Source organism: Taudactylus pleione, unplaced genomic scaffold, assembly GCF_031769625.1.
Source record: "Taudactylus pleione unplaced genomic scaffold, aTauple2 ptg001005l, whole genome shotgun sequence".
Classification (NCBI taxonomy): Eukaryota; Metazoa; Chordata; class Amphibia; order Anura; family Myobatrachidae; genus Taudactylus; species Taudactylus pleione.
The window spans coordinates 942,345-967,340 of NW_028285406.1; the positions used below are offsets into that span (position 1 = coordinate 942,345).

General features: G+C 45.6%; 1 protein-coding gene and 1 long non-coding RNA gene across 2 annotated transcripts in view; one reads left to right on the top strand and one right to left on the bottom strand.

The window, feature by feature from the left end:
• Window positions 1–24,996, top strand: part of LOC148454327 (DENN domain-containing protein 1B-like) — an 87,446-nt gene that overhangs the window by 23,849 nt on the left and 38,601 nt on the right. The window contains exons 3-11 of the mRNA XM_088461033.1: window positions 20,164–20,207; window positions 20,672–20,721; window positions 21,081–21,197; window positions 22,317–22,386; window positions 22,487–22,567; window positions 22,923–22,976; window positions 23,772–23,882; window positions 24,721–24,821; window positions 24,914–24,959. Coding sequence (XP_088317159.1) covers window positions 20,164–20,207; window positions 20,672–20,721; window positions 21,081–21,197; window positions 22,317–22,386; window positions 22,487–22,567; window positions 22,923–22,976; window positions 23,772–23,882; window positions 24,721–24,821; window positions 24,914–24,959 — 674 coding nt within the window. The remainder of the gene's footprint in view (window positions 1–20,163; window positions 20,208–20,671; window positions 20,722–21,080; window positions 21,198–22,316; window positions 22,387–22,486; window positions 22,568–22,922; window positions 22,977–23,771; window positions 23,883–24,720; window positions 24,822–24,913; window positions 24,960–24,996) is intronic.
• LOC148454328 (uncharacterized) lies at window positions 17,375–24,937 on the bottom strand. The gene is made up of 4 exons (XR_015874815.1): window positions 22,104–24,937; window positions 21,888–22,029; window positions 19,900–20,037; window positions 17,375–18,289 (listed from the first exon to the last, which is right to left on the bottom strand). It is a non-coding gene; the product is annotated as an uncharacterized LOC148454328 (long non-coding RNA).

The window sequence follows — 24,996 nt, forward strand, 5'->3', positions numbered from 1 at the left end:
GTCATAAGTAAAGGGCCAGCTGGCTTGACCGTTAAAGGGTGCTGTGTCCCCCAAAGTACACTACAAACAAAATAAAAAAATATTTTCTGTGTTTGTGAATTGTGTGCGCTGTGGCTGCACGTGCATCAACAAAGGATCAGTGCCAAGCATGCGCCTGTGTCCCATAAGTAAAAGGCCGGTTGGCTTGTCCGTTAAAGGGTGCTGTAACCCCCAAAGTACACTCCAAACAAAATAAGAAAAATTTTCTGTGTTTGTGAATTGTGTGCTCTGTGGCTGCACGTGCATCAACAAAGGAGCAGCGCCAAGCGTGCGCCTGTGTCCCATAAGTAAAAGGCCGGTTGGCTTGTCCATTAAAGGGTGCTGTAACCCCCAAAGGGCACTCCAAGCAAAATAAAAAAATATTTTCTGTGTTTGTGAATTGTGTGGGCTTTAGCTGCACGTGCATCAACAAAGGAGCAGCGCCAAGCGTCCGCCTTTGTCCCATAAGTAAAGGGCCGGCTGGCTCATTTCTTAAAGGGTGGTGTAACCCACAAAGTGCACTAGTCTCCAACAAAAATAAAAAAATATTTTCTGTGTTTGTGTGCGCCTTAGCCGCACGTATATATTAATATAACATAAATGGAGGACCAAACTTTCTCCGATAAAAATAAAATAAGGAAAGATCAAGAACCACTTCCTCCTAGTGCTGAAGCTGCTGCCATCAACGTCGTCTGCCAAGGCCGATGCCCAATGTCAGAGTAGAGGGCACATACAATCCCAAATGACAAAGTTCAGGAAAATGACCTTGAAAAAAACATTTAAAATCATCTGAAGAGAAACGTAAACTTGCCAATATGCCATTTACGACACGGAACGGCTAAGGTCTTTCCCTATGTTCAAGACTAGTGGTTCAGCTTCACATGACGATGGAAGCCCTCCTCACGCTAAAAAAATCAAACGAGTTAAGCTGGCAAAAGCACAGCGAAGAACTGTGCGTTCTAAGAAGATATCACAAATCCCCAAGGAGAGTCCAAGTGTGGTGGCGGTTGCGATGCCTGACCTTCCCAGCACTGGACGGGAAGAGGTGGCTCTTTCCACCATTTGCACGCCCCCTGCAAGTGCTGAAAGGAGCACCCACAGTCCACTTGCTGATATGCAAATTGAAGATGTCACTGTTGAAGTACAACAGGATGAGGATACTGGTGTAGCTGGCGCTGAGGAGGAAGTTGGCGAGGAGGATTCTGATGGTGATGTGGTTTGTTTAAATCAGGCTCCGGGGGAGATAGTTGTTGTCCGTGGGATGAAAAAGCCCATCACGGTCATGCCTGGGCAGAAGACCAAATATTCCACCTCTTTGCTCTGGCAATATTTCTATCCAAATCCGGACACCAACTGTCTTGCCATATGTACCATATGTAAAGGTGAAATAAATAGGGGTAGGGACGTTAACCACCTAGGAACATCCTCCCTTATACGGCACCTGCAGCGCGTTCATAAAAAGTTACTGTTAAGTTCAGAAACTTTGGCTAAGACCGGAAGCAGTCTAGGGACACCTAAATCCCGTTGTCCTGTTGTATCCATGCGCCTGCAAACCACACCGTCAACTCCCTCCTCATCAATTTCCTCCTTAGTCAGGATCGGAAGTAGTCCTGCAGGCCATGTCACTGGCATGACTGACTCTCCTATCCGGGATTCCTCCGAAGGATCCTGCATTGCTACGCCTCCTGCTGCTGCTGTTGCTGCTGCTGGGAGTCGTTCATCATCCCAGAGAGGAAGTAGGAACACCACTACTTTTACTAAACAATTGACCCTCCAACAGTCCTTAGCGAGGAGGATGAAGTACGACAGCAGTCATCCTGAAGCAAAACGTATAACTGAGGCCTTGACTGCTATGTTGGTGTTAGACGTGCGTCCGGTATCCGCCATTAGTGCAGTGGGATTTAGACAACTGATGGAGGTAGTGTGTCCCCGGTTCCAAATCACGTCTAGATTCCACTTCACTAGGCAGGCGATACCGAGACTGTACAGAAACGTCAGAAAAAGTGTCCTCAGTGTCCTGAAAAATGCGGTTGTACCCAATGTCCACTTAACCACGGACATGTGGACAAGTGGAACAGGGCAGACTAAGGACTATATGACTGTGACAGCCCACTGGGTAGATGTATCACCTTACGCAGCAACAACAGCAGCGTCACCAGTAGCAGCATCTCAGAAATGCCAGCTCGTTCCAAGGCAGGCTACGGTGTGTATCACTGGTTTCAGTAAGAGGCACACCGCCGACAACCTCTTAGAGAAACTGAGGGAAATCATCGCCCAGTGGCTTACCCCACTTAGACTCTCCTGGGGATTTGTGATATCTGACACAGCCACCAATATTGTGCGGGCATTACATCTGGGCAAATTCCAGCACGTCCCATGTTTTGCTCACACAATAAACTTGGTGGTGCAGAATTTTCTGAAAAGCGACAGGGGCGTGCAGGAGACGCTTTGGGTGGCCCGAAAAATTTCTGCCCACTTTCGCCATTCAGCGACTGCGTGCCGAAGACTGGAGCTCCAGCAAACACTCTTGAACCTGCCCCGCCATCACCTGAAGCAAGAGGTTGTGACGCGGTGGAACTCAACCCTCTATATGCTTCAGAGGATGGAGGAGCAGCAAAAGGCCATTCAAGCCTATATATCCACCTATGACATAGGTTAAGGAGGGGGTATGCACCTGACTCAAGCGCAGTGGAGAATGATTTCCATGTTGTGCAAGGTTCTCCAGCCCTTCGAACTTGCCACACACGAAGTCAGTTCACACACTGCCAGCTTGAGTCAGGTCATTCCCCTCATCAGGCTTTTGCAGAAGCAGCTAGATAAAGTGAAGGAGGAGCTAAGATGGAGCGATTCCACTCGGCATGTGGGACTTGTGGATGAAGCCCTTCATTCGCTTTGCCAGGATTCCAGGGTGGTCAATCTGTTGAAATCAGACCACTACATTTTGGCCACCGTGCTCGATCCTAGGTTTAAAGCCTATGTGGTGTCTCTCTTTCAGGCCGACACAAGCCTGCAGAGGTGCAAAGACCTGCTGGTGAAAACACTGTCAGCTGAAGCGGAACGTGACACGTCAACAGCTCCTTCTTCATTTTCTCCCTGGGGCTGCCAGGAAAAAACTTAGGTATCCTAAGCAACCCGCTGGCGGTGATGCAGGGCAGGCAGGACCAAGTTTGGACATCTGGTCTGGACTGAAGGACCTGGCAACAATTTCTGACATGTCTACTGTCACTGCATATGATACTGTCACCATTGACAGAATGGTGGAGGATTACATCGGTGACAGCATCCAAGTAGGCATGTCAGACAGTCCGTACCAGTACTGGCAGGAAAAAGAGGCAATTTGGAGGCCCCTGTACAAACTGGCTCTATTTTACCTGAGTTGCCCCCCCTCCAGTGTGTACTCCGAAAGAGTGTTTAGTGCAGCCGGGAACCTTGTCAGCGAAAGGCGTAGGAGGTTGCTTCCACAAAATGTGGAGAAGATGATGTTCATAAAAATGAATTATCAACTCTTCCAGGGAGACCAGCCTCCAGAACGTACAGAGGGACCTGTGGTGGTGGATTCCAGCGGGGACGAGTTAATACTCTGTGAGGATGAGGATGTACACAACACTGAAGAGGGTGAGGAATCGGTGGATGAGGAGGATGAGGACGACATCTTGCCTCCGTAGAGCCAGTTTGTGCAGGGACAGATTAATTGCCAGCTTGTTTTGTGGGGGCCCAAACGAAACAATCATTTCAGCCACAGTCGTGTGGCAGACCCTGGCGCTGAAATGATTGGTTTGTTAAAGTGTGCATGTCCTGTTTATACAACATAAAGGTGGGTGGGAGGGCCCAAGGACAATTCCATCTTGCACCTCTTTTTTTTCTTTGAATTATGTACTGTTTGGGGCCTAGTTTTTCAAACTGCCATCCTGTCTGCCACTGCAGTGTCACTCCTAGATGGGCCACGTGTTTGTGCCGCCCACTCGTATCTCTTAGCATAGTCATCCAGCTACCTCGGTGCAACCTTTTGGACATAAAAACACTATTGTGAGGGAAGTCCCTTGACACGTTTCGCCCCTTGCAACGGGGGCTTTTTCAAAAGTCAGAGGACTTCCCCCATTCTAAGGTGTCATTTGCATATGGATGCTCCATATCGGATGTACCATCTCGCACTTCAACAGCCGTTTCCTGTTCTGCTGAGCGGTATTCCAGACAATACAAGGAGGTGACTTTAAATTGGCTTTAACCCGGCAAGTATAGCGGGCTGCACAGCCGCCAAGGGAGACAGTAGCAATTGCTGAGGCAACGTCAACCCTTATCTGGCACCCACCGACAGTCTCTGGGAAAGCCGTCCTCCTCCAAACACCGCAGCGCTGTACAGCCTAATAGGCTATGGACAGGTATCATTGATTTACAGCGACATCTGATCAGACCAATTGCACTTGACACATTATTTCCATATATATATATATATATATATATATATATATATTCTTCTCTTTTTTTCTGGACATTAATTTAATATATCAACTGGACTTTTTTTGCACTATCAGGTGCTCATCAATTACTCCAATTCAGATTGCACAAGATACTCAAATGCACTAATTATTCAAGTAGTATTTTTTATTTAGTTTTATATGCTCATTACAGTTTTATGGTGCATACACACGATCAGATTTTTCCTTCAGATATGAACGATAACGATTTTAAAATCGTTCAGTCGTTCATATCTGAAGGAAAATCGTTCATATCTGACATGCCTGAACGATGGACGATCAACGATGCGCGTTCCCGTTTGTCAGATAACGATATCTGACATCTGATGGGTTTGCAGTCAGACTTGGACGATTCCATTCATTTTGCAGTCAAAAATCGTTCAAATCGTTCAAATCGTTCAAAACTTTGGTAAAATCGTTCAAATCGTTTAATCGTTCAATCGTTCATCTGACAAGTCTGACAAATCTGACCGTGTGTACGCTCCATTACTGTTGCAATTTAAGAGACAGTGTATTTGACAATTGAATGTTTGTTTTTTATTTATTGAAACATATATATTTTTGCAATAAAAAGGGTGTATTTTTATATGTTTGGAGCCATGACTGTTTTTTGATGCATGTGAATCCTGCGATCTAAGCACTAATTAGGCGTATTAGCGCAGTCTGTGAATAATTCATGAAAATTAATAAACTATATAATACAAGTAATATAAGCTCTGTGCTCACTTATAATAGTACAGATGCAGTGCTGGCAAATAAGTATTTAATTAGCAAATTCACATCTCTGGTATATGTTAAAAATAAGCTAGTATTGGACATGCCTTTTTTATATTAATTGCTCAATTGGGATGAGGCCATGACAATTTGATTCAACGCAAATTGCATCAACATGTCCCCCCATTTTACTAGGAAAGTGGGAGGGATACAAGAGGGTATCCTGAAACTTGGGAGTCTCCTGGACATTCTGGGAGTGTAGGTCAGTATTGTAATAGCTCCAATAGCTCAAATGCCAATTTTACTAGCTTGTTTTTAAGATTATAAAATGTCTATCAATGCATGAATTACTTGTTAATGTATTAACAGTGCATCACATGGAGCTAATATTAACATTATAGAGTTTTTCCTTATTTTTAAACACAGTGATCGAATCGGTTATGCTGGCCATATACGGGACGATTGATCACACGATTTGGGCAATTTTTTTTTAAATGTTGGGCAGACCAATCTTATGAAAATAGTTGTATTTTGAGTCTCCTGCGACCCCGATGCGCGTCCACGCCGTCGTGTAGTTGGATCGCAGATCAGATGGTTTTGCAGAGAGACCTCAACCTATAGTGTATGATTTGAGCCCAATCGTATGTAATTTTGCACATGTACAATCAGTTATACAACCTACAATGTCCCTGGCCACTCCCCTCTGCCATTTTGACTGACGCCGGGTACCTGCAAAAAATTAAGAGCTGAAACACGCATGTGTCAGCGTTTAGACATCACAGCTCAAGCAATGTCTTTCCCAAACCCACTGGTCCACCAATGTGTTTAGCCCCCTTTTGTCACTAATGTATATTAACCCCCGGTGCTGCCAAAGAATATTAACCCCTTGCCCAACAATGCATCTTTAGGGGTTTCCCTGTAATTTTTCCCTTTAATTCCCGTTCTTTTGTACCTGTAAAAAAAGGGGTTAAAAGTTTTTTAAAAAATTGACATAGGGCCCCCCCCCCCAAAAGCCTTAGCAGCCCCAGGCTTGCCAGCCAGTCCTGGTTTAAAAAATTACGGGGAACAAAATGTGTAGGGTTCCACCGTAATTTAGAAACCAACACCAGGCTGCAGGAACCAGTCCTGGTCTTAAATATAGGGGGTCAGAAAGACGTGGGGTACCCCCTATATTTAAGACCAGCACCAGACCCAACCGACCGGGGTGTAATGCCACAGCCCGGAGACCCAATCACCGGGGCTCCAGGTCCAAAGCATTAGCACCCCAAGTCGGTCAGTGCAACTGGTCTTACCAACTTTTGAATCTCACCGTGTATGGCCAGCTTAATAGTACAGTATTATTGTTATTATTTATTTATTTATTTATTTGATTAGTGTCACAAGGGTTCTGTACAGACAATAACAAACATACTAACAAAAGTACAATAGAAAGTTACAGGTAAGCTTATACATTTCCATATTAACATAAATGCAACCTGCAAGTTATATAATTATATAGAGGAGACAGTAGGAGAGAGGGCCCTGCTCACAAGAGCTTACATTGTAGAGGGGATGTGGGTGAACACAAAGAGAAGGGGGAGAAGGGCTGCGGAGTGCAGGGGCTGGAGAGTTGTAGTTTAAAAACAAGGGGACACTTTTTCAAGTTGGAGGGTAGAAGACTGAAAGGTAACATAAGAAAAAACTTTTCTACAGAAAGGGTGATGGCAGATCCATTGAACGGTCAGGGTCGACGCAAGGTTTCTCTGCTCCCTAGGCAAAGCTTTCGGCACACCAACCCCTCACTATCCCCAGTACACACTACCCAGTACCACACACACTTCAATTGTATGAAATAAAAATAACGAATGTTACTTCCTACTCTGTGGCTGGTAAGGCTGCCATCCAGATGCACTGATGTAGAATGCTGTTCTGACTCCACTGCTGCCCAGGGGCAAACAGGATTTCTAGAGGGGAGAAGTTCCCAAGTGTTACATATCAGAACAAAGAGGAAAACAAACACTTGCCACAATAAGTGAACTGCAGACACTGATATTGATAATTAGTTTACATTATCTATGGACTATGCACTGCTTTAATAGCAATGTAAAATGCCCCTGTACCTGCACAATACATAAAGGGCCTGACTCCGAGGTGGACACAGAAGCGTCCGCAGCTGCGTCTCTTGGTAGTCGCCTGTCTGCGACTTTATGCAAATGCCGCAACACAGCCCTTCCCTGGTGTACATCCATACGTCTGCAGCTTACACAGACTGGCCACCAGAACTGGTCAGCCTGGACTCTGGGCTCGGCACACCTACAAAACGCCCCGTGCTGCGGCTAAGGGGGGACTGCGAGCGATCACGCGGGACCCATTCTGCACATGCGCAGACCCCCAAACATCGGCTTTGTACGAAAACCATCTGTGAGTCTGCTCAGCCACCTCTCAGTCACCGCCCAGGAGCACCCAGCACTTTCCCAAGACATTTCTACTATTATATATGAAACAAGAGTCGCTATACTTACATTTGTTTAGCTTTGTTTTAGGATGAGGATTTATCATTATAACTCTATGGACAATAAAGAATTGTATCATATGCTCAGTTATTCAAATTCTGAGTCGCACGGATCTCTCTTAACGGACGCAAATGGGGATGTTTGCACAGTTGCCTATTTACGCTGTTGTGTCTAAAGCGTAAATATTCTTGTCCAGACAGAACGCGGATGTGTCTGTCTTTCTGTGAAATAGGGAGTTTTAGGGCGTGAACTGGGCGGTAACTATGCGATGGCACATAACCCCCTTGACTTGATGGAGTGTTGTGGCGTGTAGCTAGAGTCCTGTACGATTCTGAGTGTGTACGGAGGAGGGATGCCTGTTTCTCACAGATATCTCGCACCTAGCTTGGGTCTGACGCAAGTGTCGATACCAATGATGACAGTCGTCGTAAAATCACTGGGCGGCACAGATGCAAAACATTCATATTAGCCATACAGACTCTCGCAGTAGCATAAGGTAGCAAATCAGACTTCCGCAGCTGCACGCAACGACAGCCATACTGCGCACGACTCACACTCCTTCATAAACTCACCCATTTGTACAAATCACACTTGCCTACTTTTTAAAAAGCATTTCAGGGAGATTGTGAAAGCAGCACCTATGAGCGCGGCAGTAAAGTGGGCGTGTCCTGCTACATCTGAGAGGCGTGTCATAATACTGACTTACATCCAAATGTAAATGAGCCCCAAAGCTGTTAGTAAAATCTACTTGTTAATGAAAACACACTGATACTTTTAAGAAAATGCATGTAGCCATAGGGATCATTGTTCCTTATACCCAATGCAGGGAAATGATACTGATGATCCTATTTGAATGTGTATATATCTCTATTTTCTTTTTTATATAACAGCTTCATAATGGGGGTAAGGTGCAATCAGGGAGATTGCTAGACTCTTCAGGGAGGCAGGGAGATTGCTACTACTGTATTTCAGGGAGTCTCCCTGACAATGAGGGAGAGTTTATTTATTTATTTATTTTATTTATTACCAGTTATTTATATAGCGCACACATATTCTGCAGCGCTTTACAGAGACTATTTGGCCACTCACATCAGTCCCTGCCCCAGTGGAGCTTACACTCTATATTCCCTATCACATGCGCACACACACACATTAGGGTTAATTTTGTGTTGGGAGCCAATTAACCTGCCTGTATATTTTTGGAGTGTGGGAGGAAACCGGAGCACCCGGAGGAAACCCACGCAAGCACAGGGAGAATATACAAACTCCACACAGGTAGGGCCGTGGTGGGAATCGAACCCATGATCTTAGTGCTGTGAGGCAGTAACGTTAACCATTACACCGTCTGTGTCGGCAAGTATGATACAAATACTATAGTAGTTCACACTCACACAGGCACACAGACATTTCTCATACACACTGACTCACACTCCCTAATACACACACACACATCTTTCATACACACTGACTCACATATATATATGTTTAACATGTTGACACTAAAATGTCGACACATGGTTTTTTCATTATTTTTAGGGCTAGATGTAGGGTTAGGCTAAAATAACAAAAAAAGAAAGCATTGTCTACATTTTAGTACATGTTAAATGTCAACCTTTTTACTGTGTCGACTATTTAACCTTGTCAACCTAAATACATGTCTACAGAATGATGGTCGACTTAAAGACCATGCCAACCTTTTTACTGTTGACATTTAGAACCAGTTAACCGTCTGAATGTCGACCTTTATATTGCCACTATTTTATACCATACCCAATCTATGAGGTGGATGGCACACTTGTAACCACATGTGCTCTATTTGGGAAACTCAATGTGGTTTATATGGTGTCCATCTCCAAGTAATCACTGGTATTTCTTGTTTAGCCTCGAAGCCACCCCCTGCCTACAGTCACTCCACACACAGGACTGGCAGGAGACACAGGGGCTGATTCAGAGGCGCACGCTATTTGTGTGCGCTCGCTCTGAATCAGGGCGTCCCTATTTTTTTAAATTCGGCCTCCAGGCCGCTCGCACAGCTGTGGGTGACCACCCACAGCTTGTGCGTGCGGCCTGGCGATGGTCGCAATTATTGCGACCATTGGCATTGCATGGAGATCCTTGTGGTAGGGTCTCAGCTCTCGCAATGCCAAGTGGACTTCCAACGCTAATAGAGCCGGAAGTCCACTACTGTCAGTAGGGCCGCCCACAAATGGCAGGCGTTCCTTCGGGAACGCCTCCGTTTGTTCAGCCACCCCCCTACCCGCCTACAAAACGGGGCAAGCTGTCGATCATCATCGACAGCCGCCCCGTTTTGCTGCAAGCTCCGGAGCGAGTGAAGGTCTCACTCACTACGGGTCTCGCGCACGCGCATTGCGCACGCCTCGCGTGCGCACTGGGCCACTATCGACCCGCTCGCTTGTGAACGCAATGCGCTTGCGAGCCTGGTCTGAATCAGGCCCATAGTTATTCAAAAAACCCATGGCTTTGCATAACCAGCTCCTTTGATACCTGGATGCTCGACCCCCTCTAGTGGCCAATGAAAGTCTAACACTACGAAGTTAGACGTGAATCTGAATATCCCGCCACTTTGTCCTCAGTGTTAACAGACAGTCTCTAGGCAATTTGACTCTCTCTATATAGACTGAAACAGTTTGCAGAGCTGCAGTGGTTCCTTGTAGCTCTAGCATGTGATTTATATATCATATACAATATATGGTTTACTTTTATATCGCCTTTGGTTGAACAACAAACCAGATGCGTGCAGCAGCAGCAGCAGCATGACGGGAGAGGTTTGGAGCGGTTACTTTCCTGATAGATATATTACACAGCTGGATAAACCACATCTACGCCTTCATTAAACCTCCATCATCTCTATCAGGCCAGTCCGCACGCAGCAGTACTGAGAAGGTACGGTAATGCCACAGCCGCTGTCATTTGTACAGAGATGCCCATCGGAGTCCTGAGCAAGTCTACGGCTGCTCAAAATGTCAGTGGGAGCAAAATCGCCGGGGCCAGTGAAACTGCGTACAAAGACGCACTCACTGTCTGCGACATGCCTACAAAACGCTCGCGACATGCCCACATTTGACATATGTCAGTGTCCCTGATCCCGATCTGTACAGAAATCCCGTCGGGGGGCCGCAATTCTGCACGCAACTGTTGTGAGAATATAAATGGGTAGATCATAGTTGTGGGGCATCGTAACTAGGAATGGACATCGATGGTTTACTACTGATGATCCTTCCCCCCATCGATGGCCGAAGTCAGATGTTTCCCTGATATTTCTATGGTGACGCAGGGATGGTTTATTCAAAAGCTGCACGCTGCTTATCCTGTCCCTTAGCCCCGCCCTCTTTCTCTGATTGACCCACTGCTGACACATGTCCTCACTTGTGCCGCTCAACGATGCTTCCAAACTTCAATGGTTTCCTGCCATCGATGGAAAGTACTGATGGGGCCATCGATGTTGAACCATTTGATGGTCGTTCCTAATTGATACCTGTGTGCAGCAGCAGAGGCTTCTCTCATGTGACTGCATGTAACTCTGTGCAGCCACTAGAGGGAGCTGTGTCCGCTCTGCTCATGCTATAAAGTAGGAGCAATTGTACAAGCCAAAACTCACTGCAGACCTACATATTTTGCAGATAATAAGTGACGTCTTGCTTAAAGGACAGAGGACCTCATTCAGACCCGGTCACGAGCGCTGAGCGCTTGCAACCGGGTCGATGTTTAGGCCCCGCGCCACCGCAGTGGCCACACTGCGCGTGCGCAAGCCCCGGAGCGAGATAGAAATTCTCTCGCTCCAGAGCTCTCTACAAAAGGGCCGGCTGTTGATGTTGATCCACAGCTCGGCCCGTTTTGTAGGCGGGGCGGGGGGGGTGGTTTCACAAATGGAACGCCTGCCATTTTGTGGGCGGCCCCACTGACATCAGCAGTGATGTCAGTGGGGAGCTTCCTGCTCGATCAGAGCAGGAAGCTCCCTGGGGCTTGCGATTGCCGAGACCCAACCTTAGGGTCTCGTTGCAAGCCCCGATGGTCGCGATGGTCTTGACCATCGCAACCATCAACCTGGTCGGTCGCTAAAGCTGTGGGTGGTAACCCACAGCTTAGCTAGCGGCCAGGGGGCCGCACTTGAAAAGTCAAGCGCCCGCCCTAATTGAGAACGAGCGCTCGCTTCTTGCGACCGCCTCTGAATGAGGGCCAGAGTGAGTGTGGTCAAAAAGCTAACTTTAAGGACTTCAGGAAGTGGCTTAAATAATTTTGCACATTCATGCATAAGTTATATTAACATAATAGAAGTATACCTCCTGCAGCAACATTATATATACAAGATAGTAATATAATATATTAAAAAAGTATACATCTGCCAGCTGTCCTGTATATACCTTTAAATAGTACTCAGCCTCACTTTATATAAAATAATACATATTAATACAGTGTAGAATAAAAGTATTCCCTACCCAGCTTCCTCTTTAATATACTAATATAAAAATGAATGTGTTAAATTATATTTACTTACATACAGGAAATGTGTGACCAATTGTAATATTATTTTCATATTATATGTAGGTTAAAGTGAGCTTACCTTAGTATGTGAGAAGTCAAATCAGCAGGCACAGTCACAGCAATAAACAATATATATGTATAACATGCAGCTCACACTTGGCTAATTACTGAATGTTCTATACCAAGCAGGGACTGGTGTACCAGAGCTGAGTGACATCACAATGACTGTGTTTATGATGTAATCAGTCATATGATCAGCCTGGTCAGCTGTCACATCTGAATTCCACTCTGCTATATATAGAATGAATTTTCTACATTTGTAATTACTTCTTGATTTTAAGTAGATATGTATATATGATGCCAATGCTTTCGTGTAGGCAAATTATATGGGTGCTTTTGGTAGACTTTAAGATGTGGAGGCTTTTCTTGTCGCTGGCTCTCTGTATGTAAGGAATATATACTTCTCAGTAAATGTGAAGAACTGTCCTGCTCCTTAAACTTAGGCACCTCTCAAAAGAATTTCAGGCTTTTCCTGTCCATTGTGATCTAAGAGTTGCCTGTCCAACAACTTTCTAGGTTTACAGGTTTGACAGAGTTTCAGGACTGAGTAGACCGAGTGCTCATCATTTTCTGTGCTGTACGCTAACTCATTATAGAGGAAGGTGTACAAAGCCTTGGAGAGAGAGAACGCAGCAATTCAGGTCCTGTCATTTTTCAAACACAGCCTGTAAAATGACAGTTAGGAGCTGATTGGTTGGTACTTTATCTTCTACTTTATCTACACTTATGTTATGGGGAAAAAAGTGCAGTAGTCACACATTGAGGACGGTGGCAGTGTCAATATCATGTTTCATTCTGGAAAAACCATGTGACCAGGCAACATACAGTATGTGTAAGGAGCACAAATCCCACACGTTCAGCTACTTCAAAGCACAATAACTGCACCTTGGATACAATGAAAGGTGTATCGTTTTTTTTTTTTTCCTACCAGTTGTGGCCCATTGATGTCTGTTATTCGTTGGCACTATAGAATAGCCACACTTTGGCCTCCTGTTTCAACCTGAGAACTTAAGAATCAGTAGTTTCATAAAATCCTAGAGTGCCGTGACTCACTATTATGATATCACATGTCGGTGTAATATTGCATGCAGGACTAAGTGGTAGAGCAAATCTGTTTTCCGGAATAATGTTCCAAACCTAGGGTTTTATTCAGAGGTAGACGCAGTTTAGATTCGGTGGCAAATGAGCGATGCTTAGTGGACTGCGCACGCTTCAGAGACCAGAGAGAACAGACAAGATACTCCCCCAGCACTCTGCACAGAGGGCCTGATCAATTACGGATCCCTATTGCGTTTGCGGCTGCAATTATGCACTCAGATCTGCTGCGGAAATATGCTAATGAATGCTATCGCAATGCCGTCGCACAGCCAGCATAGAGACGCCCACTACCTCCCAATAACGCTATCTCACATGCGTAACACCATCGTCAGCACGCCCCCTTTGGTGCGAGACCCATAACGACGGCTTGGCCGTTGTTATTCGGGTTTCGCACATGCGCATGACGGAGCAGCCTCCGTCGTGCGCATGCGTACTTGCCCAACATCTACCCACTTGCGAGCGCTCAGCGCTCGCGAGCGGGTCTGAATTAGTCCCACAGTACATATAATTGCAAACATATGGTAAGCCTTGGGGTTGCTCAGATGTCCAATGCTAATTGCGATGGTCACAATGTTTCTCCGATATTGGGTCTTCAGAGGCTTGCAGCAGATCTGAGGGGCCGGAGGTGGGCGTCTCATTACACTCCAGCATTTGCATAAGACCTCAGGTCAGCTGCAGCTGCGTCCACCTCTGAATCTGGGCTCCACTGAAGGCAATCCTGAATGTTTCTGTCATCTGCATCCTAAAAGCAACTGGGGTGCAAAACTTCATCTGTCTATGTTATCCAGAAATTAAAGTGGGTAAAAAATAAAACTCGCATACAATGCATACAGCTACAGTTTTTTACATGCACACCGGTCAATTTCCAGAATTAATGAACAAACACTGAGGGCTAGTGGCAAGACGCCGATTCTCTGCGATTTTTAACCCCGAAATTTAAAACAGCAATAAAATAAAATGCAAACAACGTCTGATTTTGCATTTAATGCTATTGCCGTTTTAAATGTTTTAGGTTCAAAGCCAAAATGTCGCCACTTGAATGCGTGGGGGGGCACTGAAGGAAACATCAGGTGATTAAGGGGCATATGTATCAAAGCTTGATGTGAGATTAAATTGTGAAATATATATCACCAACCAATCAGCTCCAAACTATCATTTCTTAAACACAGCCTGCAAAATTTAAGATAGAAGCTGATTGGTTGGTGATATATATCTCACATCAAGCTTTGATACATATGCCCCCTAGTCTGCATAGAAGGCACTGCCGCTGTTGTTCCTGGTAATTAATGAGTCTCTATCACTGATACTGGGACAGTGGTCTCTCTGCACTTGACATAGACTTCCTGCTTTTGTAAGTGCGATTTCATCATGTAATGTGAGCAGATTGGAGGATAGTTTAGGAAAGAGGAAGCACTTGCTCCCATGTTTATTGCCACACTCTCCTGCCTTTAGTGACTGCGTGCCAGAATCTGCTCTCCTCCTTCAGCTTGCCTGCTCTGATCAATCTCTTTAACATGCCCATTGTAAGCTATCGATAGATCATTAAGTCTACAGTAAATAGGTAGACAATGTTTGTGTAGACAGTGGAAGTTAAACAGGCAAAAGATCAACAGGGTCTGAAGGTCAACACACTATAAAGGTCGACTGGTAAGAAGATCGACAGGTGCTGAAGGTCGACATTGTCGTTAGGTCGACACGCATCAGGCCGACACAGAAATGGTCGACACGTGTTATTATTTTCTAGCCCTAATCTTCACCCTAACCCTCCCCTTGGTGCCTAACCCTAACTCTGCCTCCTGGTGCCTAACCCTCTGGTAAGTGCCTAACCCTAACCATCCCTTCTAGTGCCTAACCCTAACCCTCTGGTAAGTGCCTAACCGTCCCTCCTGGTGCCTAACCCTAACCCTCTGGTAAGTGCCTAACCCTATAAAACTGGGGAAAAAACATGTCGACCATTTATATGTCGACCTTATGTGTGTCGACCTAATGGCACTGGCGACCTTCAGTACCTGTCGACCTTCTTACCAGTCAACCTTTAGTGTGTCGACCTTCAGACCCTGTCGACCTATTGCCTGTCTAACTTCCATTGTCTTCCCAAACATTGTCTACCTATTTACTGTAGACCTAATGACCGGATACCCTTGTGCAGATGCCCCCGGGCATGTCTGCCCCTGTTTACCCAAGGTATGAATTTCCTGGTGTGTCCCTGGTCATTCTGCTGCATGAGGTGCCAACTGCAATGGCACCCTTATCAACCGACACTAAAAGCACTTTTATTAAACGACTTTTTATTTTGGCACAAATGTATTACTAAAAATATATATAAATGGTTATCTTCCATATCTGCTGCGTTACCCCCTAGTCCCGACGCCCGCAAATGCGTCAGTCCTCTGTACAAACAGACGTTTTCTGAGGACTAAAAATCACACATAAGTTCCAGCGCTTCCTTCTAGGTTACCGTCCTCAAGTCTTTATGTATAGAAAAGGAATATATCGTCATCATCATCATCACTTGTAACTCGACTATTTCACCTAAATAAAACTGTAGATCTCAAATAGGGAGAGAAAGATCAAATATAGTGAAGTACAGCTTTTTATTTGTAACTATTAAAAATATCCACCATTCCAGGGATGCAAGCAGCGTCCCAGATATAGAGGTGTATATACGTACACCAGCAAACACATGACGACAGGTTATATCCCGGGTATTTGATACTCTGATGCTGTCTTATTGGTGTTTAAGGATCACTAGCTATCATCAAGGTCTTCTGTTTCAGTCCCGTTCACTCAACGTTGTCCGAGTAGATTGAAGAGGTAAGGAAGTGGATCCAACTCTAAACTACTACAATAGCTGGAGTCTGGCTCAGATTCTCAGATGTAACTAGTAACAAAACATTCAGAATTACATACAATTTTAACTTACTATCTTTGTTTACAATAAATACAAGAAAGGTACATTTTATTGTACTGCGACTGGATAGATCTTCAATATTCCGGTCAGCGTTGAACACCTGGGTGACAAGGAATACTTCCTACCAGCTCTGCAATTTTCCTACAACGTCCTTAATATCTCTCTAACTAATGCTTTGTTTACCTTACACACTAAACATACAAACTTTTATATAGTCCTAAACTAATAAATCAAAGCAATATAACATCTTTGCAACGAATAAATGTTTTTGTTTAAGGTCCCTTTGTATTGTCCCTTCCCCTAGCATTCATGCTACTCAATGATAATTGTGTAAGTTCAGTTCACTTTCTTTAGGTGGTGCACATAAGAGATTATATGATGGTGTCTCTATTGCGTTATGAGAGTTATTGCATAAATGTTATTTAAGAGCTCTGTTGCGAAACGTTGCCCGGGTTAAAGACGTCAAGAAAGCTTTTCTATATTTCTTCCCTGGTTATCTTTCTAGTTAGAGAAGAGTAGGTGAGGAGAGTTACTTTTACCATCGGACCAAGACGCAGAATAATGGTTGACCTAACCCCCCCCCCGCAGGAATTACTAAGCTTCCTGCACGCAGTGAGTACTCAGACTGCGTATGGGTTCACTGTGGATAATTTATGCACGCCCCTGCAACGGCGTTCGAACACACTGACACACCTGCGTTCGCGTGACTTCCCCTCCCCCCGTCACCACCCACAAACAGCACTTCCTGTCAATCACTGAGTGATGGGTCTGCGTACTGCCTGCGATCACACTGTCTTATACCCATGCGCAGAATGCAAACATCGGCTGTCAGCGCTGCGAACGCAGCCTCGCGATCCAACCTGAATCAGGCCCTGTTCCCTCTGCAGACTTTCCACAAGGCAGTTTGGTCGAGGACTCCTGACAGATTGGCTTTGACGTTAGGGGGTACATTTACTAAAGTGAGAGTTTTTAGAAGTGGAGATGTTGCCCTTAGCAACCAATCAGATTTGACTTAACATTTAACTAGCACCTTCTAGAAGATAATAGCTAGAATCTGATTGGTTGCTATGGGCAACATCTCCATTTCTAAAAACTCTCACTTTAGTAAATATAACCCCTAGGTATAGATCCTATCTCGGCTGACCATGTTGCAGCAGTAGGTGTGTTAGTAACTGTCTCTGCTGTCTTTTTTGGAAAGTAAGCCACGGCTGCTCTCTCCTCTGTTATTGTATATCACTGGTTCAGGGAGGGTGTCACCGGTGGTGGTTGAGTGACTATCACTGTAGCTGATACGTGCACTCCTGACTCACTGGGTCATTACTGTGGCCTCAGTGCTGTGGCTACTGTGTAGTATGTGGTGCAGGATATTTTTTTCACTTGACGCCCCTAAGAAATTGAGTCCGGCTCCACTCCGTGCTGCACCTCTATCTCCGTCAGAGCACCTCAGGAGTCAATAGTTGGTCACACCCCTTCCAGCTATCACTGCTAGCAAGGGAGCCTCCCAGCAGGGGATTGCCGGAAACACCTTCTCCTGAGTAGTGTCTGATGCCGGACCAGGCCCGACTTTGCAAACTCTTCCTACACCAGCCGCAGAGCAGGTCAGGTAGTGGTAGAGCCGTAACTAGACTTTTTGGTGCCCTGTGCCAGAAAGAGCATTGGCGCCCCCCTCATTTTTCAAAGGGACATAATGCACCCAAAAAAGGGCCATGGCTTCATGGGGAAGGGCCAGGGAAGAGATAGGGAGGCCAGGAGATGCTGGGGATGAAATAACAGGAAGCTACAAGTGAGAATGATAATAAACAGAAATTTGACAGGCCCCAGCCGTACTACCCTAGCTGCGGTCCTGGGTAGTGGCACCCTCTCTCCTTCTCCCTGCAAGGCTCTTTTCATCTGTTGTTCTGCCCCTGTAGCTTTTCAACTGTCCCCTGCAGACAGGTCTCCTCTTTTTTATTCAAGTTGGAGAATCCTTGCCCGGTCCTGTTGCGTGTGTCTATATTGGCGGGACCATGCACCGAAGTCTGAAAAAGAATGGGGGGGAAAGCAATGCACATACTTACAATTGTTTAACCATTTACAAATCATATATACATTTCTACTATACATTCACCCTTTTATATTTCATGCAATTACGCTGAAGGCTCCTACACACTAGACGATGTGCTGTATGAGCAATGTTGGTGAAAGATTTCCCTTTCGGTGAAGCCATCCTGCCACATCTCTGAGCACGCAATTCTTGACGATATCGTCAGATTGGCCTCCATGTACTAACGACCCGGGGGAGCGCGTCGTTGGTCATTCACTGCATACACACTGAACAATATGAACGCTCTATCGTTGAACGATATCATTCCATATCATTCATAAATATCGTCTAGGGTGTATGCGGCTTAACATAACTGTTATCAAGCCCTGCTTAATATGGTACCCCCAGGTTATGGGGTACCACAATAGCACCTGTAGTCACCTGTAGCTACACCTTAGAAAAAGACTTCATCAGTTGAAACGCGTTGGTGGATAGAGGGAGATAGCAGACCTACCTAGGAACATCTCTTTATATAACCTGTCATCATATGTGTTTGCTGGTGTACGTATATATACACCTCTATATCTGGGACGCTGCTTGTATCCCTGGAATGGAGGATATTTTTAATGGTTACAAATAAAAAGCTGTACTTCAGTATATTTGGTCTTTCTCTCCATATGTGTCCTCAGTTCCTACTAATTGGAGGCCTTTGTTGGGAATAAGAGAAGATCTACAGTTTTATTTACCTGAAATTGTCTAGTTTCTAGAAGATGGAAGGGATGATGATGATATATTATTTTCTATAAATAAAGACTTGAGGACGGTAACCTAGAAGGAAGCGCTGGAACTTATGTGTGATATTTATTCTTGGATACATAGAGTCAGAGACTTCTATTTTTTTTAAGCTCTAGCTCAGTTTTGTCAAACTCGGGCCCTTCAGCTGCCATGGAAATACACATCCCAGCATGCACTACCAGAGCTTTGCTATTAGGGCATGCTAAAACTGTGGCAGGGCATGCTGGGATATGTAGTCCCACAGCAGCTGGAGGGCCCGAGTTTGACACCACTGCTCTGGCTGCGTCCTGCCTTGAAGCGCAGAGTTACACATATTGTTTATATTTTCTGAGGACTGAAGGCATGTTTGGGCCTAATAAACAGCCCCCTATATCCGGGCAGCCGCAGACCAGGTGATCACCCACACAGGCCCCCCCCCCCCTGCCAGCCCCTCCCCAGTTTCGCCACTACTCGACAGCTGCCTCAGATTGGCTCTTAGTGGGCACATCCCATTCCCTGAGTCACCTGATCTATACCACTCGGCTGCCACCCTGACACTCGGGATGCCGGCTGTCAATAGACTGACAGCGGCATCCCGGTGGCTAGAATCCCGACAGGAGACCGGTGAGTACTGTTCCCCTGCCCTATTTACCCCCTAACCCTCCTTTCCAGTACAATAACACTAACAGTCCCTACCCTGCACCCTAACCCTCCCGGTAAGTGCCTAAACCTGACCCTCCTCTCACAGCCTAACCCTAACTCCCCCGGGGGTGCCTAAACTTAACCCCCCCCCCCCTGCGGCTAACACCTACCCGGCCCCACTATACTTACATTTCGAATGCCGGCTGCCAGGATTGCGGCGTCTGCATCTCCACTGCATTCAGGATTCCAGCGCCAGTCTTCTGGCCGGCAGTGGGGATTCCGGCACCGGGATTTCGAGAGCCGGCTTCCCCTGGAGATGTGGATCACCTGTGTGCAGGGACGACAAAGCAAGGAAGCTTAGGCAGTCTCTCTCATTGGTATCAGGAGCCCAAACCTCTCTTCCCGGTCCCATCAGCCACATAATCATCTGACTGTGTTAATTTTCCTTTTCAGATCCTGTGCTAAAAAGACAATTCCCCGAGCATTTTGATGACCAGGTGAGAAGATGCATTGTGTATATGATACCCTATGGGCCGGCCTCGGTAACCACACTGCAGAGGGCGATGCTCAGCATTCAGACTACACGTTCGGCATTTAGAGTCCACTCATTAATAAATGGTCATGGCAATAGAGAATACAACTCAGGACATGATGCTCATCACAATGATTGGTTGTTGAGGATTAGCTGCATTATGTATCCATTAGCAACAGGACAACATGTAACTTCTTCCAGTTCTTTTTCATGCAACCAATGAGGCATGTATGTAGCAGGTTTTTTTTATTTTTTTTAAACATACTGTATACACATAAAAACTATCCCCCCCCCCTATGAATGCTGCAAAACAATAATAAGCATACTGACATACATGGTGGCTGTGTAATGAAGCCTGCGTATCAGTATGTTACTGTAGGTAATATATAAATGTCCATCACACTGATGTCTCCAATGATTATATCTTAGGACTCTGTTACAACGCTCACAAAGTTCTGCTTTCCCTTTCACGTAGAAAGGTAAGGACCAACCTCTGAGTCTTCTGTGTCCCTCACCTTATCTCTGAGCATCTTCCTTACTGCTCAGCCCTCCTGTACTCTACTTCCCCCTAATTTCCCCTCCCTCACCTGTGTATAGTCTCACCCACTCCCCCCTCTCTCTCCTGTGTCCTCTCTTTACTCGCTCTGTCTATCCTTTCTCTTCTCTCCCACACTTTCCTGTCTCTGTTATCGCCTCACCCTCTCTCTCTCTACTCTCTTTTCCTCTATCACCCTTCTCTCTCTCTTCTCTACCGCTCTCTCTCCTCTCCAGCTCCCCACCATCTCTCTCTCTCTTCCATTGTATCACCATTAACCAACCCCATGATCCTGCGGAGCAGATGGCAGAACTCGTCAGTCCAGCACTTCAGCTTTACTCTGACCGATCTCCAGGGCTACCAACGATTTGGGTTTTGTCGCCTGTCTGTACAGGCCAAAATCTGCACCTGTATCCTGAGGTGAGTGCCGCCATTACTCTACCCCTGAAGTAACATGGGAATAAATCTGTTTTTGCATCACTATCAGATATGTTTGAGATGCAGAGCATGCTAATGGAATCTATTTTCAGGACCATGGGGCAGATTTATCAAAGTGTGGAGAGAAATAAAGTACCAACCAATCAATTGGTCAATTTACAGGATGCGTTTGAAAAAAAAATGTCAGTTACGAGCTGGTTGGTTGGTACTTTGGGGTCTATTTACTAAGCAGTGTTAGGAGAAAGAGTGACAAGTGATAAGGTGCCAGCCAATCAGCTCCCAACTGTCATCTCACAGGCTGTGTTTGGAAAACTGACAGTTGGGAGCTGATTGGCTGGTACCTTATCACTTTCTTATCACTTTTCACTCTGTCTCCTAACACTGCTTAGTACATAGACCCCTTTATCTCTTTCCACGCAAGCTGGCCATGTTTTCAGTCTGCGCATGGATGTGTCCAGATGGTTATTGTCGGGACAGCCGTGTGCAGGCAGAGATATTGCACCTGCCCTAGTGCTGGTGCAATCTCCGATGATTCGTGTAGGGTTGCCAGATCATTCTTTTAATAAGCAACACATTCTAGTGCCCCAAGTTTAACAATATGCCACATTGTACTGCTGCCAGTACACATGACACACGGTGCCCTCAATTCACATTACGCCTCACAGTGCTTACCGGGCAATTCCAGGAACCTAGTAGACAACTTTATGATCTGGGTGCAGTCAGGCGCCAGTGGTGGACCTCTAAGCCTTTGGTCCCCATAGCAATGGCACTCCCTGCACCCACTGTAGCTTTTCCCATGGACATATTCATATATCTGTAATACACGAAGACTGTTAGATGCAGAGACCTGTATGAAGGATATCATGCCTATGAGGAAGGATTACATACCTGCTCCTGCATGTCATGGAGCCTGCTAGATAGGGAGACGTCACTCTGCTGGACATTGAATAGGAAATCTGTCAGATATCAGATATGGTATGGTGTTCCCTATGTGCAAGACTTACAGTACATGACACAGTGAGATTGAGAGGCGTATTTGACAGAGATATCTGCTATGTGCATTATTAATCACTGTACTATTGAATCTCTCGTTTTTTTCAGCTGTCTGCCCTGGTTTGAATTTTTCTACAAGCTCCTTAATAATATTGCAGAATATTTAGTGAAGGATCAGGTGACGTACAGTATCTCCTATTCATCTATTACACCTTTCCATGTGTCCACGACATATGGTCTCCATCCTCTTACACTGTCTCCTCTTCCACCCCTGGCAGGTCATTGAGGTAACCGACATCCTCCAGTCTCTGTACGAACATCTGGTGCCAGAGGTGAACGAGGCTCTGAACCTGGAGATGGTGCGTTTTCTGTTATCGTCCAATAAGAGTGTAGGAACAGAGCAGGAACTCTTGACAGCATAGGCACCAGCGCAGAGCTCACATCATATAGGGAGATAACAGCCTAGTATATCACACAGTCCAGGGTTTGTAAACTTCAGTCCTTATAAAGCACAAAAGGTTTTCATCTTCAAGCACAGGTGACTTTATTACTGGGCCTTCGATTAAACCACGTCTTCACACTCCCAGAAACATGACCTTTTGGGGACATGAGAACATCACATGCGTATATCTGAGAGTGCCTCATTCGGTCTCCTGTGAAATGTAGCAGCTTGATGTACGGTATCTCATTGTATCTGTTTATGTTTATCCTCAGTTTTCATATTTCGTTGCTCCGGATCCTGCAAAACTTCCATCAATTCCTGAGAATGTGAGTCACCTGTACACCGCTGTCCTGAGGACGGCTTCCAGCTGTACATGTGCTACTTCTTCTCTGATGGTCTGTCTCAGAGGTGTGACAACTGTAGGACAAGTGGGGTTCCAGAATTTGTTTTTTAGTCCTCAATTGTCAGATACAATACATACATACAATACATTTTATTGGGAATCACCTGTTAGGGTCAAAACAGTGGCACATTCACACTTGGGGTCGTAGATTAATGGTGAACTGACACTTTGGGGTCACAAAATAACGATAGCACTGTCATTTGGGGTTGCAGCACAGTGGTGCACTGATACTTGGGGGTCACAGAACAATGGTGCACTGACACTTGGGAGTCACAAAACAATGGTGCACTGACACTTGGGAGTCACAGAACAATGGTGCACTGACACTTGGGGGTCACAGAACAATGGTGCACTGACACTTGGGAGTCACAGAACAATGGTGCACTGACACTTGGGGGTCACAGAACAATAGTGCACTGACACTTGGGAGTCACAGAACAATGGTGCACTGACACTTGGGAGTCACAGAACAATGGTGCACTGACACTTGGGGGTCACAGAACAATGGTGCACTGACACTTGGGAGTCACAGAACAATGGTGCAGTAACACTTGGGGGTCACAGAACAATGGTGCAGTAACACTTGGGGTCCCAGATGTTTGATTACCTCATGTTGTCAGTATCTCTCTCCCTCTCTATTTCTCTCTTGCTTGCTGTCTAATATATCACATCTGTTACTATTTGTCACATCGCCTCTCTCCTCCTGTGTCTTTCCCAGAGAAATCTCACGGAGTTCCTTGTGGCTGTCCAAGTGGACACCATGCTGCAGTTATACGCCAGCTTGTTGTGTGAGAGGAGGATCCTCGTTACCTCCAGCAAACTCAGCACCGTAAGTGTTATACCCCACTTGCCCTCGCTGGCATAATGCCCCTTATGACACCTCAGCCACCTTTACCAGTTACCTGTCTGGCAATGGTAATATATTGTAAATCACTGAAATCATATTGTCGTGTTATAATTGTGGTTACATACAAATGAGATATTAATATGTATTAATAATCAACCGAGACAACATAAAGTAGGATGAATGGTAAAGTATTTTTTTTAAAAATACTTTTCACATTCAGTGGTACTGGAGGTTAGTGGAAAGAGAGGGAGGGAGATCACAGGATGAGTATAGGGCCTGATTCAGAATGGATCGCAACTGCAACGGCGTGCACAGAGGGACAAGTGTTGCATTCAGTGCATGCGTATTCAGCGCAGTGCGCGAACAGTGAACTACGATTGCACTGCGAGAGCACGGAAAGCCATCACAGAGTGAGTGACAGGCAGACAGGTTTCAGGGCTCAGGTAATAGGATGGGAGGACATAAGGGGGACATTACTATCAGTCACAGGATAAAATACGAGTCCATGCAAGGAACAGAGAGGAGCCTACTTAGCAGATTGTCATCACATTTCCTGACATAGAGTTGTCTCTTTTCTTTACAGTAACAGGGAAGGTTGGCTACATGGGAGGAGTATCACAGCTTCTAACAAGGACAAGTGAAGTTTCCCATAGCAACCATCAGCTCTTAGCTATCATTAATCAAGTACATTATTATAAAATGATAGCTAAAAGCTGAGTGTTGGCTATAGGGAACTTCTCCAACCTCTCCTCTTTGGAAGATTTGATACACCTCCCCCAATGGGCCCTAACATCCATGTTTCATGTGTCTCCTCCGGCAGCTGACAGCTTGTGTCCACGCCTCTGCGGCCCTCCTGTACCCCATGTATTGGCAGCATATCTACATTCCTACACTACCACCCCACCTGCTGGATTACTGCAGGTCAGTCAGTCAGTCAGTCAGTCAGTGAACGTCTGTCTGTGTCTCTGCCCCTTTAGTGTTGCCCTGACCCCAGGTTCTACATTCCTTCTCAGCGCTCCCATGCCGTATCTGATCGGGGTACACAGCAGCCTGATGGAGGTCAGTGTATTACTATATAAGTATAAAGGGCCTGTCT